This window comes from Pteropus vampyrus, unplaced genomic scaffold (assembly GCF_000151845.1).
Source record: "Pteropus vampyrus isolate Shadow unplaced genomic scaffold, Pvam_2.0 Scaffold70, whole genome shotgun sequence".
Lineage (NCBI taxonomy): Eukaryota > Metazoa > Chordata > Mammalia > Chiroptera > Pteropodidae > Pteropus > Pteropus vampyrus.
Genome location: NW_011888851.1, coordinates 6,118,677 through 6,134,312, shown reverse-complemented (window position 1 = coordinate 6,134,312; position 15,636 = coordinate 6,118,677). Strand labels below are relative to the sequence as shown.

General features: G+C 34.0%; 1 protein-coding gene across 4 annotated transcripts in view; it reads right to left on the bottom strand.

Annotated features, from left to right (window-relative positions):
* The window catches only part of MRPL42 (mitochondrial ribosomal protein L42), a 22,263-nt gene extending 7,304 nt beyond the window's left edge, over positions 1-14,959 (bottom strand). Inside the window, exons 1-5 of one of the 4 annotated variants that reach the window (XR_002780806.1) lie at positions 14,729-14,844; positions 13,021-13,184; positions 9,031-9,103; positions 7,331-7,415; positions 2,804-2,967 (exon numbers count right to left, since the gene is read on the bottom strand). Coding sequence is in view for 3 of the 4 variants with exons in the window: in XM_011361776.2 (XP_011360078.1) it covers positions 2,804-2,967; positions 7,331-7,415; positions 9,031-9,103; positions 13,021-13,090 (392 nt within the window). In the remaining variant the exon portion in view is untranslated. Of the gene's footprint in view, positions 1-2,803; positions 2,968-7,330; positions 7,416-9,030; positions 9,104-13,020; positions 13,185-14,728 lie in introns of all 4 variants that reach the window. The other 3 variants (XM_023531565.1, XM_023531564.1, XM_011361776.2) reach the window with 3 other exon arrangements.
* Positions 14,960-15,636: the final 677 nt, after the last annotated feature.

Sequence of the window (15,636 nt, the reverse complement as noted above, 5' to 3'; positions counted from 1 at the left end):
CTAAAACTAGAAAAGAGACAATGATGTCTGCTCTCAACACTTCAACTCAACATTAAGCACAACATTGTACAGCACTGTGAATAAGGAAATAAAAAGCATACATATTGTAAAAGGAAAAGTAAAATTATCTTTATTCAATGATACCATGATCATCTATGTAGAAAATCCTAAGGAATATATAAACAAGGTACTAGAACTAGTCTCACGATCACAGCATACCAAGTCAACATACAGAAATCATTTATATTTCTAAATACAAACAACAAACTATTGGAAATTGAAATTAGAAACTCAGTACCATTTACAATAGCATTAAAAAAAATGTTTGGGATAAATTTAACAAATAATGTATAATATACACTGCAAACTATAAAACACTGTTTAGCGAAATCTGAAAAGACCTAAATAAATGGAGAAATATATCATTTTCATAAATGAAAAGATTCAACATTGTTAAGACAACAACCCTCCTAAAATTGATCAAGAGACTGACTGCAATCTCTTTCAAAGTCCCAGATGTTTTTGTAGAAACTAGTAAACTGATTCTAAAATTTATATGGAAATACAGAAGAACTAAGATTGCTGAGACAATTGTGAAACAAAGAAGTTAGAAGACTTACTCTACCTTACTTCAAGACTTTTTTAAATCTACAGAGCCAAAACAGTGGTACTGCAAAGAAAGACACATATATTAACCCATTTTCCGTTTAGAAAAAAAAGTGCAGCTCATTGCCAGCGTTAAATTTTACGTAAACATGCTCACTGACGCTGCAGCAAATCTGACTGGTTTTCAATATGAAAATAAAATATAAAAACAGTTCTTGGAATTATTTCTAAACAGAACTTGTCTCTAATCCTAATGTAATAGAAATGTATACATAAATCAGATTCATCAAATGAATCTTTGACTAACAACTGTTCGAGAATGATGTTAATATCATGCATAGGAATGTTATATTTTCTAGGATTTGACATTTTCAGCAATCAAGATTTACTATATTTTGTAAATGGAAATACCACTACTAAAAACAGAATGCTATAAACAGAATGATGTCATTTGTTTCCAAAGACTATTGAATATTATAGCGACGTGAAAATAATAAAAGAGAGATATTTTGTGGCAAACTTTGGGTTTAGGTTAGGACTGTAATCCACAAGTTATCTTGGGGTAAATGCTGCAGCCACAAGTGTCGCCAGTGAGTATTTTTGGGAAAAATAAGAAATGGGTTAATAGAACAAAATAGAGAGTACAGGACCCACATATATGGTCAATTGATTTTCAACAAAGGTGCTAAGACAATTCAATGAGGAAAGATAATATTTCCAACTAATGGTGTTGGAACAACTAGATATACAGATGCAAAAAAATATATACCTCGATCCATGCCTCATACCATATATATAAATATTAACTCTAAATGGGTTATAGACCTAAATATTAGAGCTAAAATTATAAAAATTCTAGCATAAAACATAGTAAAAAAGCCTTAGTAACCTTGGATTAGGCAAAGATTTTTTTAACTAGGACACAAAAACCTAAAAAGGAAAAATGTGTAAATGACTTCATCAAAATTAAAAACTTTTGATCATCAAAAAAAATTGTTAAGGAAATGAAAGGCAAGCTAAAGACAGGCAGTAAATATTTGCAAAACAAATATCTATCTCATAAGGGACTTTCATCTACAAGTTTTACACCTTAATAAGACAATCAATCTACTTTTTTTGAAAAACAGCCAAAACATTTGTAGATACTTCACCAAAAAAACAAACAAACAAAGCCCAAAACATTTGAATGGCCAATAAGCATATGAAACGATTTCAACTTCTTTAGTCATTAGCAAAACATAAATTAAAATCACAAAGAAAGACTACTTCTTACCCAAAAAAATGACTAATATTAAAAAGACCGATAATACCCAGTATTGAGGAATACGTGGAATAACTAGAACTCTCACGCACTACTGGTGAGAATGCAAAATGGTTCAGTCACTTTGACAGTTTATTATGAATTTAAAGAGGCCCTTATCACAAATTGAGTAATCCTACTCTTAGGTATTTACCCAAGAGAAATGAAATACATCAATATAATGACTTGTACCTGAACATTTATGCGGCTTTATTCATAAGAGCCCGAAACTGTAAAGAATCCTAAATTGCCATCAATTGGCAAATAAACAAATTGTGGTCTATCCATACTAGGGAATACCACTCAGAAATAAAAAGGGACAATCCCTTACATACACAATATGGATGAAGCTCATAAGTAAAATAAGTGAAATAAGCCTGACACAAAAGCTTACATACTGTATAATTCCATTTACATGAAATTCTAGAAAGGGTAAAACATGATATTCTAGAAATTCATTAAATTCTAAAAAGTGATGGGAAGCAGATCAGTGATTGCTAGGGTTAGGGGTTAAAGGAAGGGAATGGCAAAAGGGCACAAGAGAACTTTCTGGAGTGATAAAATAGTCTATATTATGATTGTGGTATTGACCATACAATGGTATACATTTGTCATAACTCATAGAATTGTACACTTAAAACTGATTAATTTTTCTGTATGTTAATTATACCCCACAAGAGCTTATTTAAGGAAAGATTCTTCAAGAAGAGTGAGTTAAGAGGAAAACTATGAGTAGGAGACAATATTAATAATTATCATTACCATATTGAGTATATACCATATGCCACATGCTTAACCTATATGATTATATTTATCTCAAAAACACTATACAAATTAGGCATTATTATACCTTTTTTTTTTTTTTGAGATAACAAGAGTAAAGAAAATAGAACTTACTGTCCACGAGGATACCATTGGTGCTTAGTAGTAAAGAACATTTTGCTAAGTTGCTCTATCATGGGTCCTTGCTCAAAGTGTTCATCTTTTTCTTCTAATCTGGTTTTCAGCACTTGATCCTGTGTTTCTTCATGATTATGTACAGGATCTGGTCGAGGGATAGGCTACAAAATAATCAGTAATGAACAGCATCAAAATGAAGGAATGTTAGCCAGTATTTGATTGAGTTTACAGTAAAATTACCATGCTCAAGAATTCATTACAATATAGGTAGGTAGATATCAGAACAGAGTTTTGCTTATTTGCATTATTCATTAAAGACTTGTTACTTTAATTCCTATTTCTCAAACTTATAAATTGTGCCTTCTATTTTTTAACTTAAAAGTTTAGTTTCTACCTTGTATATCATTAAAGTGAGATACAATGAAAAGTCTTGCACTGAAAATGACATTTCTTATATCAAATGGAAGCAGGAAAAATGTAGTTTTTATTTTGATGAATTAAATGCCCAAAAATGATGTTTTATGGCAATCTGAGTGTGTGTTATATACTTATATTTATTTAGCTTATGTACATAAAATAATAAGACCTCATTAAAAAGCAATATATATAAGTGCATGAAGGTGGCACAAATATATCAGAAATGCAAAATAACAAAGATATCAGTGAGAAGTAGAACAAGAGACTTGTTGCCAAGTGAAGAATATACCTGACAAGGAATAATAAACCTTGTGAGTAAAGAAACATAGGTAAGAACACATGATAAAGGGATAATCTTTAAAAATAGATCTCACAAAACCAGATTATGAAAGGCCTTCACTGTTAGACTTAGAAGTAACAATTTGACATAAGTAGAAATAAGGAACCACTTAGTATGAGAGGGAATAAGGAGAAAGTATAATGAAGAGATTAAGAACTTAGGCTTTAGACTTTGATTCTATCACTTATTAGCTCTGTGACCATGGGCAAGTTATTTAAGCTCTTAATTTCCCTTTCTATAAAATCAGAGAAGTAATATCTATCTAATAAGGGTTTGATGAGGATTCAGTGAGATAATAAGGTATTGATTGCTTAGCTGTCTCTCATTCTCTAAGAGTTTAATAATAATAGGTAGCTATTAACATTTCTTTTACGTCCTCAAGCAGAAAAAAATAACATAAATTTATTTTTTTAAAAAGTGCTCCTTAGACACTTAAGGTAATATTAAAGTATCATCTCATTTATAAAGTGAAATATTAATAAATGTCTTTGTAAGTTAATATCAGATCCTGTGGGGTACAAGCAAATATAGGATTACGGCATATAGTTTTTTCTCTTTTAGGTTACTATACTTTTTGCTAAAGATCAAATGTTTTAAATATTATCAAAAAGTTATTTTCAAGTGTTAATAAATGTTCGTGGTCTCTGATCCTATTCTCAAGCCAGCTCAATTCTAATATATCACAAATTCTCTCTGCTTTGTGTGATTAAAAACAGGTTATTTTTCCAGGCACATAGATAAGACATTGGAATTAATGGCTTCTTCAAAGTCTATACCAAAAGCCTCTTGCAGACCCAGAATTTTTAGGTAGTATTTGATCTCCTCGATCAGCTTCAAAGAAAGGGTACATAAATATTTCAAAAAAAAGAAAAAAAACTTTTTAAAGAACCTGAATTTCAACTTTATTCATAACTGTCAGCCTGAGTTTCCCATTTTTCTTAAGAATTTAAAAAACTTGACATGCAAAATTTTCCACTAAATCAACCACCAAAAAGAACTCCCTAATATTTACATTTTTGCTTCATTTTTCCAAGTCATTATTTTTTTGCCCCTGGTATAATATCTTTATTTTCCTAAACTAGAAATCCTAAATTTGAAAAACTTTTTTAGAACATTAGTACTTTTAATAAAACATACACCTGGCAGAAGTAGAAAGGAGGATCTTTTTTACCTAGACCTATAGAAGATAATCAACATGTTTTAGATTCAAATGTAAATTACCAGAAGACCAAAGAAGCAAATCATCTTAACTTTCTTTTTTCTCCTTTTACCATTCATTATTAGCATTTATTTGATGCTAAATATACTCCGGGGCCATAAGTTTTGTTTCTTCAGCTTCTCCTGGGACATCATTTTCTTCTGTGCAAGCTCATCTTTTGGCTCAGGAACACTCTGCTCTGTTTCACTGAAGACCGTCTCAGTGTGGTGGGGGGCGCTCATGTAGGGTTCACCCACTCATGAGCTCTGTACCTTCTTGAGCTGTATCTCAGGAGCCTTGTTCTCCTGTGTGTGCCAGAGTCTGCATCTAAACCTTGAAGTTCAGCATCATTCTCTACATTTTTAAGCACGTGCAGCAAAAATTCAGTACTCTCTTTGGGCCACCGACCCTGCATCCTGCCCCACTACTTGGCACAGGCAAACCTACCAACTCCACCACTGTAACAAAGGAATGGTACACACTGCTTCTATAAAGTGGCATCCTTCATGTACTTGGTAGCTTTTCAAATACGCATACCCTCGATGGCGTGGGCAACTTTATGAGTGTTCTTAAAGTGAACACGAAGATCTGACCTCTTGATTTGCATGATTTTGTGGGGTTTTCTGGGTCAAGGGAATAGTGAAGTATTTTCAGAGGTCACCTCAGGCTGCTTATAGGAAGAGTTCATCTTAACTTTCTTAAAGCCAGTCTTAATTAGTATTTCTAAACATGACCAAGAATCAAAGGGCCTACTAGAGTTGCAGCCCTACTTCCTGGAGAAAAGAGTAAAATCAAGTCTAAATTTTAAGTCATGTTTGAGGATATTTAATGTTATATATTATCATCATGAAATTTGTAAATATGAATTCAAAGGAATATACTCTAAGAGTAACATGTTTTCAAGAATGCAAGACTGGAAGGAAGGAGGGCCAGTTATTTGTGATTAGAGTATCTCTAGGGTACCATTGCAGTGGAGGTTGAAGCAGAGAGAAAAGAGCAAGAAGTGAGAGACCAGATCATCTACATAGATATTGAAATAACAAAAAATGAGGATAGAAACAGTGTGGAGAGTGACAGTACATCTAAAATCTTCAAGAGTAGAAGGATGGAATGAGAAAAGTAAACTGCGGATTGGGAGGTGACGGCAACAAAAAAAGGTAGTGAATGGTATAGTTTAATGATACAAACTACAAAGCTAGAAATTGTTAAAGAGAAGGAAAAATGGTCTAGATGTGATAATGAGGAGCTACAGAGACACCTACCCCACCTCTAGGTCCAGTAATAAAAGGATATAAGAGAGAAAACAGCAACGGCCAGGGAAGCACTGGCCCCAGAGTATAGCCAGGTTTCCATTAAGCCAGAAGGTGAAGGCAACATTCTGGAAGAAGTTAAGTTTATGAAAGATTTCATTTTTGACAGTGTTCTAAAAGTACAGTGGAAAAGTTTTCAGAGTTAGGAGGGATAGGAGAAAGGTCAGATTCAGGGATGTAAAGAACCATATATGGAATGAGAGTCTGGATGCTGAGAAATAACCTCGCAGTGCTGGGCTTCTTGGTATAACTACTAAAACAGGATAAACTATGTAACCAGAAATATATCACAAAATAGAAACGCAAGAAGGCACATACTAGTGTGAGCTGGAAGGTTTACAGGCCAAAAGTCATTGCCTTAGCCCTATTTTCCACAAACTGCCCAAATAAAAGAAACAAAAGAGGTACTGGATTATTGCCTACTATATTTGGCTAGAACACAAAGCAGGCAGACAAAATGGTGAGGTTAAAAAGGGAACAAAAACTAGCAAAATAACATTAATCTATTTTGCAAATCAACCAGTACTCTGGCTCTAATGATAATTTTTAAAAATAGGTACCACTAGATGCATCATGTGATGGCTTGAATTATCTAATTATTTTCTCCTCAAAAAAGCAAATCGAACATTACCAAATATAGTAGAAGGCTTAAAGAAACAGGAGAAACATTTCAAATATAAAATAAAAAGACTTGAGCCAAGCTAAAATAAATTGTATTAAAAACAAAAACAAAACCTCTCCCCCATCTAGTGCCTAGCTTTTATAGAAATTAAACTAGGCCACTTAAAATACATGCCCATGTTGGCCAATTAGAAAAAAAACTAACAAAAAACTAAAAAGAAATTTACCAAACAGTAAAAGGATTATCAGAACCAATACAATATAAAAGTCATGAAACAGCACTCTAAAATATAAGTTTTTCATAATTTATTAGATTATAACATAGAGTAGTATGGGACAATGTGTTTTGTAAGTTTACGTCAGGTATGTTTGATCTCTAATCAGAAATCTACCAAATTTTAGACCAGAAAACTGATGCCATAATTGTGTTTAAATGGTTCACCCTGTGTACTGAAAACAGCCTTTAAAGAACGATGAAACAGAAATAAGAGAAAAATCAAAACAGTAAAAGTCAAAAGAAAATCTAAGCCAAATTTTAAAAATCAAATAAAAGGAAATCCTCCTCTTTGGTTACTGTAAGGAAGAGTGAATATTTCTAACAGCAAATTAAAAATGACAAGAGATTTTCTCATACATACTTTTGTGTGTTCATATGGAATATCAACAGAAGGATGGTAGCATACTATTGTCCTGCCATCAGATGTCAAAGCAAGCTCTACTTTGCTAAAAAAGAATGTTTTAAAAACATAGTTATACTGTATTCAAAGCAGAATAATTATTCTTAGAGCTAAAATTAATTAATCATGAATCCCTGAAGAATAGATGCCATGTCACTGGCAAACCTGGTACCCATATCATAGAGGACAACTCAGACTATCCCACAAAATATGTCAGTTTACCACAACAAACTCTTAATTACCCACTATTTTATCTAAATTATTTGTTTTTAATCTATCCAAATCTTTGGAAGATACCTTCACGTTTATTCGTCACTATTATTAGAACTTCTTCTCCTTATCTAGTAACTACCTTCAAGAAGGACATTACTTGGTTGAATTATTAAAGTTAAAGATCAGCAAAGTATATGATCTTCCAGGTAAAGGATCACCTGAATTTCTAATCATAAAGATTGTAGCTGAGCACTTTTTCTAGATAGGCATTTTTCCTTTAGCAGAACAGTACAACTGTAAGAAGCTTCCGGTAAAAAGGGTTCTGTGGTTAAACAAATTTGGGCATTACTAAACATTATCCCTTCTCTCCATTAATATTCCTCAGAAGAACACATTCTGGGCAATACTCCTCTAAATATTTCCAGGAATTCTTTAGCTGGATCTCCTTCCTTCAGGTACATAGTAACCAAGCCTGTTTTCAAAGATTCTGGCAATTACTATTGTACTTGGAACCATATATATTCTAAGGAACACAACTTTCAGCTTGTTAAATTTATGTGTTCTCTAGATGTCTGTAAACTTAAGTTTCTAGGATTTCAACAGCTAGCGTATTTGAGCCAGACCAGCAGTTAAACTATAACATATATTTTAGCTAACACAGGGTAAGGTATTAGGTTGTTTCACTATGGTTTTAAGATTGAATATCATAATAGGACTATGATGAACATTTAATCTAACAAAAGATTTTTGCTGAAGGATGGAGTTTTACAGAAAGCCAAAACAGTTATAAGACTCATTCTTTTCAGGTTCAAAAATGTTACCTATTTCCTTGTCTAATTTCATCGCTATTTTAGCACTTACTAAATATATGATTAAAACTACACAGTGTCCAAAGGGAAGAAAATACATTTTTTACTAAAATTTACAATTAAAAAAAAGGTAGCTTAAGAAAATATGTTACAGTTTCCACATACTAGACTCTGCTATAGAGAAACAAAGACATCTTATTCATACATTATTCCTGGTTCTTAGCAGTGACTAAAATTGGATAAGTACCAAATAAATTGTGGTTGAATTAAATATTTGTAATTTAGGATTATTCAATGTCAAATAAAAGATAACTGTATAAACTAACAGATATAAACCCTAAGAGAAAACTATAAAAACTATTTAAATTTTCCAGGAAGCTAAAGAATGCTTCAAGAAGAAGAGCATTGCTAATAGCATGTCTCTTAACAACAAATTAGGTATTCACTAAAACACAATGATAATGATTTTTATTTGAAACGTTTATAAGCCCAGATACTAGGCAAACAAGATCACTGAAATCATTTTAAAAAATAAAATTAAAGAATAATCAAAAAGCAGAAAATCCCAAAATAAGAAATAAAATCATTTCAGATACAGCAAACAGACTGTAATTTTTTCAATTGAATTTTGATACATACCAATTATAGTCATCTGGAAGAGAAGAATATGTAGATTTATGAGAAACACAACATAAAGCTCCATCTGCAAAAACTCCAAACAGTAAAGTAGATTTAGTTAATTTGAGCATATGTTCTCACATAAATATAAAGCTAGTTTCACGCATTCGACCAATATTTGTTGTGTTTACTATGAAACATGGATGTACTAGGGGCCAGGGATTCAATAAGTAAGATCCAGTCTCTACTCTTGGAAACAGTACAAGTCCGGTGATAGAGAAGTGAACAAACAATTCCAATATAAAAGATAAGCCCTGTTAGGATGGGTAAGCATTGGGAGAGAAAGAAACACAGTAGAGATGACGTGTAAGGTACTCTGAAGGTTGGGGGTAAACAGGAGTTGGTAGGAGTAAGTATAATGTTCCTTGCAGAGGGAATAACAAGTACCAAGGACCAGAGGCAAGAAAGAACATGAAGTATTTGGGTATTTAAAAAACTTTCATGTACTAGAGTGAACAATTTATAAAGGGGGAGTGTCAGGTGATGAAATACAAAATAAATTGTTAAAATTAATTTTTCCTTAATCAAAATGCTCGTATTTCAAAGTACATTTTCCTCTTTTAGGATACCTACAAATTAAAGAGCCATAACTACTTTTTTAAAAGCTTGTGAAAGGTTCTCCTATGTTCAGAGAAAAGGTATTCTTTTAAACATAGAGAAAAAGAATGTAAATGTAGCTCACAAAAAAAGCAAGCTCTGAAGATAACTTGGCTAAATCCAAGGAGCAACCTCTCTTAACTGAGCCTCTTGCTCCTCAGAATGAAACGCCATCCCCAGTTTGTTCAAATCACTCCCGCTTCAGAATCGAACGCTACTCTTCCATGAAATCCTTATTCCCCTCCCTGCCCACAATCCCCATCACAGAAAGAAGAGTTGTCTATTTTACATGTCCCACAACCAGCGCTCCATATGACATTACTATACTTTCTTTGTGGTCATTTTTTTTCTGCATCGGTTATTTATGTATATCAAAGAGATGTAAAAAAGATGTCTTCCATGTTTGTATACCTGTCTTTTCCCCAAGGATTGCATACACTCAGAGGTCTAAATATAAATTCCTACCCCACAGCATAAAAAGTACCTTAACAAAATTCACTACTATCATAAAAGATTATTCAGCAAAATGTCAATCCCCAAATTCTACAGATATAACAAAATACAAGGAATTGGAAATTTAACCTTGTTTCTCAAGATTTATTTTCAATTATCTGTGCTAATACAGAGGAGCATTCAATAAGACAAATCAGAGGATAAAGTAAAAAACATTTACATATTTTATTTTCTTGTTTGACACTGTTGAGGATCTTCCTAATTATGCATGGATTAATATTAAAAAAATTTTTATTCTCTGAGTACAAACCAGCTAGGTGATGTACATGTTCGCTTAAAGGAACAGGGTTAAATGGCAGAAGTAGGACAGACAGAAGTTTTCTTAAATAGGCAGGAGGGAAAACTCAAGACAACAGTATTTCAGTTCAAGAAACTGTAAAATTTCTAATCTGTACTTACACAGACATTTGTTTGTACCCTCATGATATATATCACATTCTACCTCATATTCTAGGTATCTCTTGTTTCCACAGATATCTTTTTGACTCAAAAGTCTAAATTAGTTCCTTAAGGTCAGGAAACACACAATGTTCATTACTGTATTCTCTATAGTGGCTACAAATAAAATGACTGCCAAACTGCCTCTAAAATGTTCATTTCTGCAGAATCAATACATAAAAACCTCACATGACATTTTATCAAGATAAAAATTCTAGATATGGTCAGTATCAGAGGTTCTAAATATGTAATTTAGAACTGATGCCAAAGTTAACATCAATCGATCCAAAGCAATTAAATATGCCAGAAAGAATTTCAATGAGAGTTAGCTCTCTCTAAGTTATGGGCTATTCGTTACATACGTGTGTGTGTGTGTTAAATTGCATTTTGATAAGATTTATGAAAGCTGATAGCCCCACTTAATTTACAAATGTTCAATATTTTAAGTTACTAAAAGAAAGGCAGTACAGCAGAAGATGTATTGGACAAAGTAAGACAAGGAGACCTAGGTTTTGATCACAGTTCTCATTTACCAGACATACAACTTTGGGTAAGTTTCTGGTGGCCAGAGAACTCAAGTTCCTTCATCTTCAGAAAGAGTATTGCATAGCATACCAAGTGGTATTATTCAAAGTTGTAAAATTCAAAGATGTAAAGATCAAATGGCTTAATATACTTAAAAAATTGTAAAATGTTCCACATTCCCATGTTGACTATATGTTGTGGAAGGTTTTTTTAAGTTTCTTCTGAAATGTAGGGAAGACTTTTTATTTTTGCTCATTGAACTTTCTTCCTTAATCATGGTTTTACTTTGCTTCTAATGTCTTTTCTTTTATATAAAATATCAATAATAGTAATAATACTTTACTTTCAATAATACTAATAACAGAAATTGTGCAGAACAAGGGGCTTTGACATGCAAGCAGTTGGTCATTGAGTACTAGGATGACTGATAAATTTTCTGAGGTAACGTAAGTTAATTTTTAGTTAACTACATAATTTGATAACTCCAATCCATTTGGATCAGTTCAACAAATATTTATCACCTATCACATACGTATGAGAGGCACTGATGAAATCAAATAAATTAGATGCTGTATAAATCTACAATCTAGATTTCTACAATCTACATACACAATACGATCTACAATCTACATACACAATTTTCACTTATCCAGGGGCAGATTAATTGGATTTCAGATTAACCTAAGTGAGAACTAATGTTGTGTCAGGACATGGACTAGGTAAAAACTGATTAGGTCTGATTTTCCATCAGCCTTGGGGTTGGGTTCCTGTCAGGGCAAAGAGGAGGCTAAGCAGCAGTGGTCTCACTCCCAATTCTCAACAACAAAAATGTTCCTAGGTAATCAAGAGCTGACTGTAGTTTTGTTTTGCTTGGACTCTGATTTATATGTAAAGTATCTTAGCAATCTCCTCGTGGGTTTACTTAATTAATTATACTTTTACTTATACCTTTTATACTAGCCTTCAAACAACTCTTTTCCTCATAACTCAATAAATGAACGTGAAGGAAGAGATTCACAGGAGGCAGAGATGTGTAAAAAAGTTGGCTGATGTAGCTACATGTGAAAAAGCAAACCTATTGTCGTCCTCTATGTCTGAAATGGGAGAATAGCATTCACAGACAGTGGGAAAAGTAAGTGAAAGAAAGGTTGGCTGGAAAATAAGACTTTAATAATTTATTTACTTATATAGATTAATGTTTTGACTATCAAACATGTATTAATAGGCTTTGAAGAAAAAGACTACATACATTTGTTTAGAAAAGATAGAATTTACATTTTATTAATGCCTAAATACATACAAAAAAACCCACAGAGAATACACCAAAATATTAACAATGATTATCTAAGATAGAATTGTAACTTTGCCCTTTATTTGCTGATTTTAAGTACTACTAAAAAAGTAAAATGTAAAAATATAGTAAATATAAATGATTCAAACCAGAGAAAGTTCCTCTTTATCAATCCCTCACTTGCACTCAGCTAAAAATGTTACTTGCGGTCTACACAGATAACCTATTTGGTCCATACTTTTTACTCTATATTTACACATACACACACACACACACACACACACACACACACACGTGGGAGATTGTCTTTTAAATGCACAAATAAAATCATACAATATTGTTCTGACACACTTTTTTCCCCTTCCATGTGGAGATATTTACATATAGTAAAGATGTACCATAATTTATCCATCCCCCTTTTAATAAACATTTATAATTTTTTTCCCTTTTCCATTATTGCAAATGCTCCAGGTATTAAAAGACATATACAGTAACCAAATGCTTTAAATATTCTATAATGAATAAATACTTCTAATAAAATATTTGAAAAAGTTTAAAACTTTTTAAACATTAAAAAGCTCACTTACTTTTAATTGGAAATAAATCTTTCAAGAGAGATCTGTTTGATAGTGCCCATTTTACAGCTGCTACAGCCATGATGAATCGAGATGCTTATCAGGTGGTATGAAAAAAGATGATTTGAAGAGAAACTGCTTTTAAAATTTGCTTCTAGGTATACCTATTTTCATCCCTGCGTAAGAGATTTTTAAAAAAGCTATTAGTGCTACCTATGGTAAATTAAAATGACACAATATATTGACCACTATGAGAATAAGATAGGAATCACTAACTAAAATCACAGCCACCTAAAGCTAACGCTTTAAAACTTTCCATCTCCATACAATATAAGACAATGAGCAACATCATCAAAATATAAGATCAGAAACCTCAGGACTATGCCCCTTACAATTTCTCCAAAATGCAAACTTCTCAACACCTAATGTAGTTCTTTCAACTTAAATCCTCAGCAAATGTGTAATTTCCCTTAGAAACTGTCAAATATGCTACACCGAGCATCCTCCTTCATAATGCTAATGTGTCTGTGTACAACCTCCAAGATACCATACACAAGATCTTATTACTTAAAGTAGTATTCTGTTTCTGATTAAAGGAAATATTAAACAAGAAGGCCTATCTTTGGTCTATTACTGATAAATACAAACCCGTATTAACACCCTGAAATCCCAAATATAATTTCACCATCATATATATATATATGGTTTTTAACTTTTCAAAGTGCTTTCATTACCATTTCATGTGACGTATGTTTATTTTTATTCATGAAGAAACTAAAGCACAAAGTTTAAATGACTAGCTTCAAAGAACTTTCAGTCACTTAAAAACTGGGAAACTTTGGGCAAGTCATTAACTAAATGACCCTCAGTTTCTTCCACAAAAATGGGGAAAACAACCACAACCTCCATGGCTATTGAGAATAAGACATATCGGCATTGTTACATCCCGTGTTCAATTAGCCTCGATGACTATTCAGTCCCTTCCCCCATACTGATAAAATGGAATTAGGCCAAAGCCTTGCAGTCTTGTTTGCTAAACTAATTAAGTTGATTCCTGCTGCTATCCCCGAGTACATACAATATGCTTTTTACATTTTAGGACCCACTTTCCTATGCATTACCTGCTCTTTCACAAGTCTGTAACGTAGGCATCTTTATTTTTTACATTGATAACAGAGTCTCAGAGAGGTCAAACGATTTACCTGACCACTGCTTAATAAGTGACGAAGGTGTTACGCAAACCCGTCTCTTCTGAGCACGAACCAAGGAACAAAACATTTTGGGCGGGCATTAGGCCCGTCAGAACGAGGCAAGCACACTCAGCAGGGGGCAGATTATTTATCCAAGAGAGAGACATTCTGAGGGTAAATGACTCGGCCCGGAATTCAACCCCGAAGCAAAAACAGCGGAGGGTCTCCAAAGGTTCGAAGTTTGAGAAGAGGCTACCAGGAGGATGGAGACTAGCACTCACGGGCAGATCCGAAAGACTTAACCTTTCGGCTCCCCGAGCAACTGGCCGAGGCACGAGGGGAGCCCCACGGGAAGCACGCGGTCACACGCCGGCCCTTCTGCAGGACTGAGCGAGTCTGGTGTCGCCAGAGGCTTTATTCTGCCGCGAACGGCCGGTAAGAGACATCGAAAACTGTCAGTAAACCTTCTGAGCGTGCCCAGCTTAGCTTCTAGGGACCCCCTGGCTGGAGAAGAAAAGGGCAACGGTTACCTTGACAGCCGCTCCCCATGAGCCCGCCATCTTGCCTCAATCCGGGTCCTGGCAAACAACGCTCCACGCGCCTCTGGGGCACTCTGGGAAATGTAGTCTCTCAGGAAAGAGCTCCAGGTGCCGCTGGAGGACCGGAATCCGACCTTCGTGCTCCTACATTTAGTTGCGGCAGCTTGCCTGCAACTTTACTCACGTCACCTGAAAAAGCTAAGTCACTTCCCCACGCACACATCCTTAGAAAGTAAGCAATATTTTTTTTTTTTTTTTACGTTTATACTAACAGAGGAACTGGAGATCGCTCCTTGGTGAATGAGTTAAGGTTTCCCAGAGTAAGGAGCATTTCAGAGAAGCACCGAAAAGAGGTGGGGTTGGATGTGACGTTTGAAATGAGAGTGGGGAAGGCCTCCAATCCGAAAACCAAGCACTAAGTTCTGAGAACTGTGCTGGCTGTTGGTTAAGGGAGGAAGAAAATGTACAGAACCCCGAACTTTGCCTTTTATCTTGGGTAGAGAAAAGGCTCCTGGGCTTTAGCACTTTCCGTTCTCATTGACAGCAGTGCTCACACTTCTGACCATTGCCTTACATTATACAGGTCTTGCTCAACTATCATCTCAGAGAGGACCACACCGTTAAAATAGTCTCACTCACCCTTGTCCCACTGCCTTCCTTTATTTTTCTTCATTACATTTGCTATTATATATTATTTGTTTGTTTAATGTGTTTCATGCTAGAATGCAAGCTCCAAGAACAAGATAAAAAGTACTTATCTTGTTCTATATTGTATACGAAGTTAACATGTAGAGCTGTGCTTGGCCTCGTTGTAGGCTGCCAGTATCTGTTGAATGAATGAAACAATAAAATTGCAGATATCCAAGATCGTAGATGATCGACTGCTAAAGCAGCAGTTT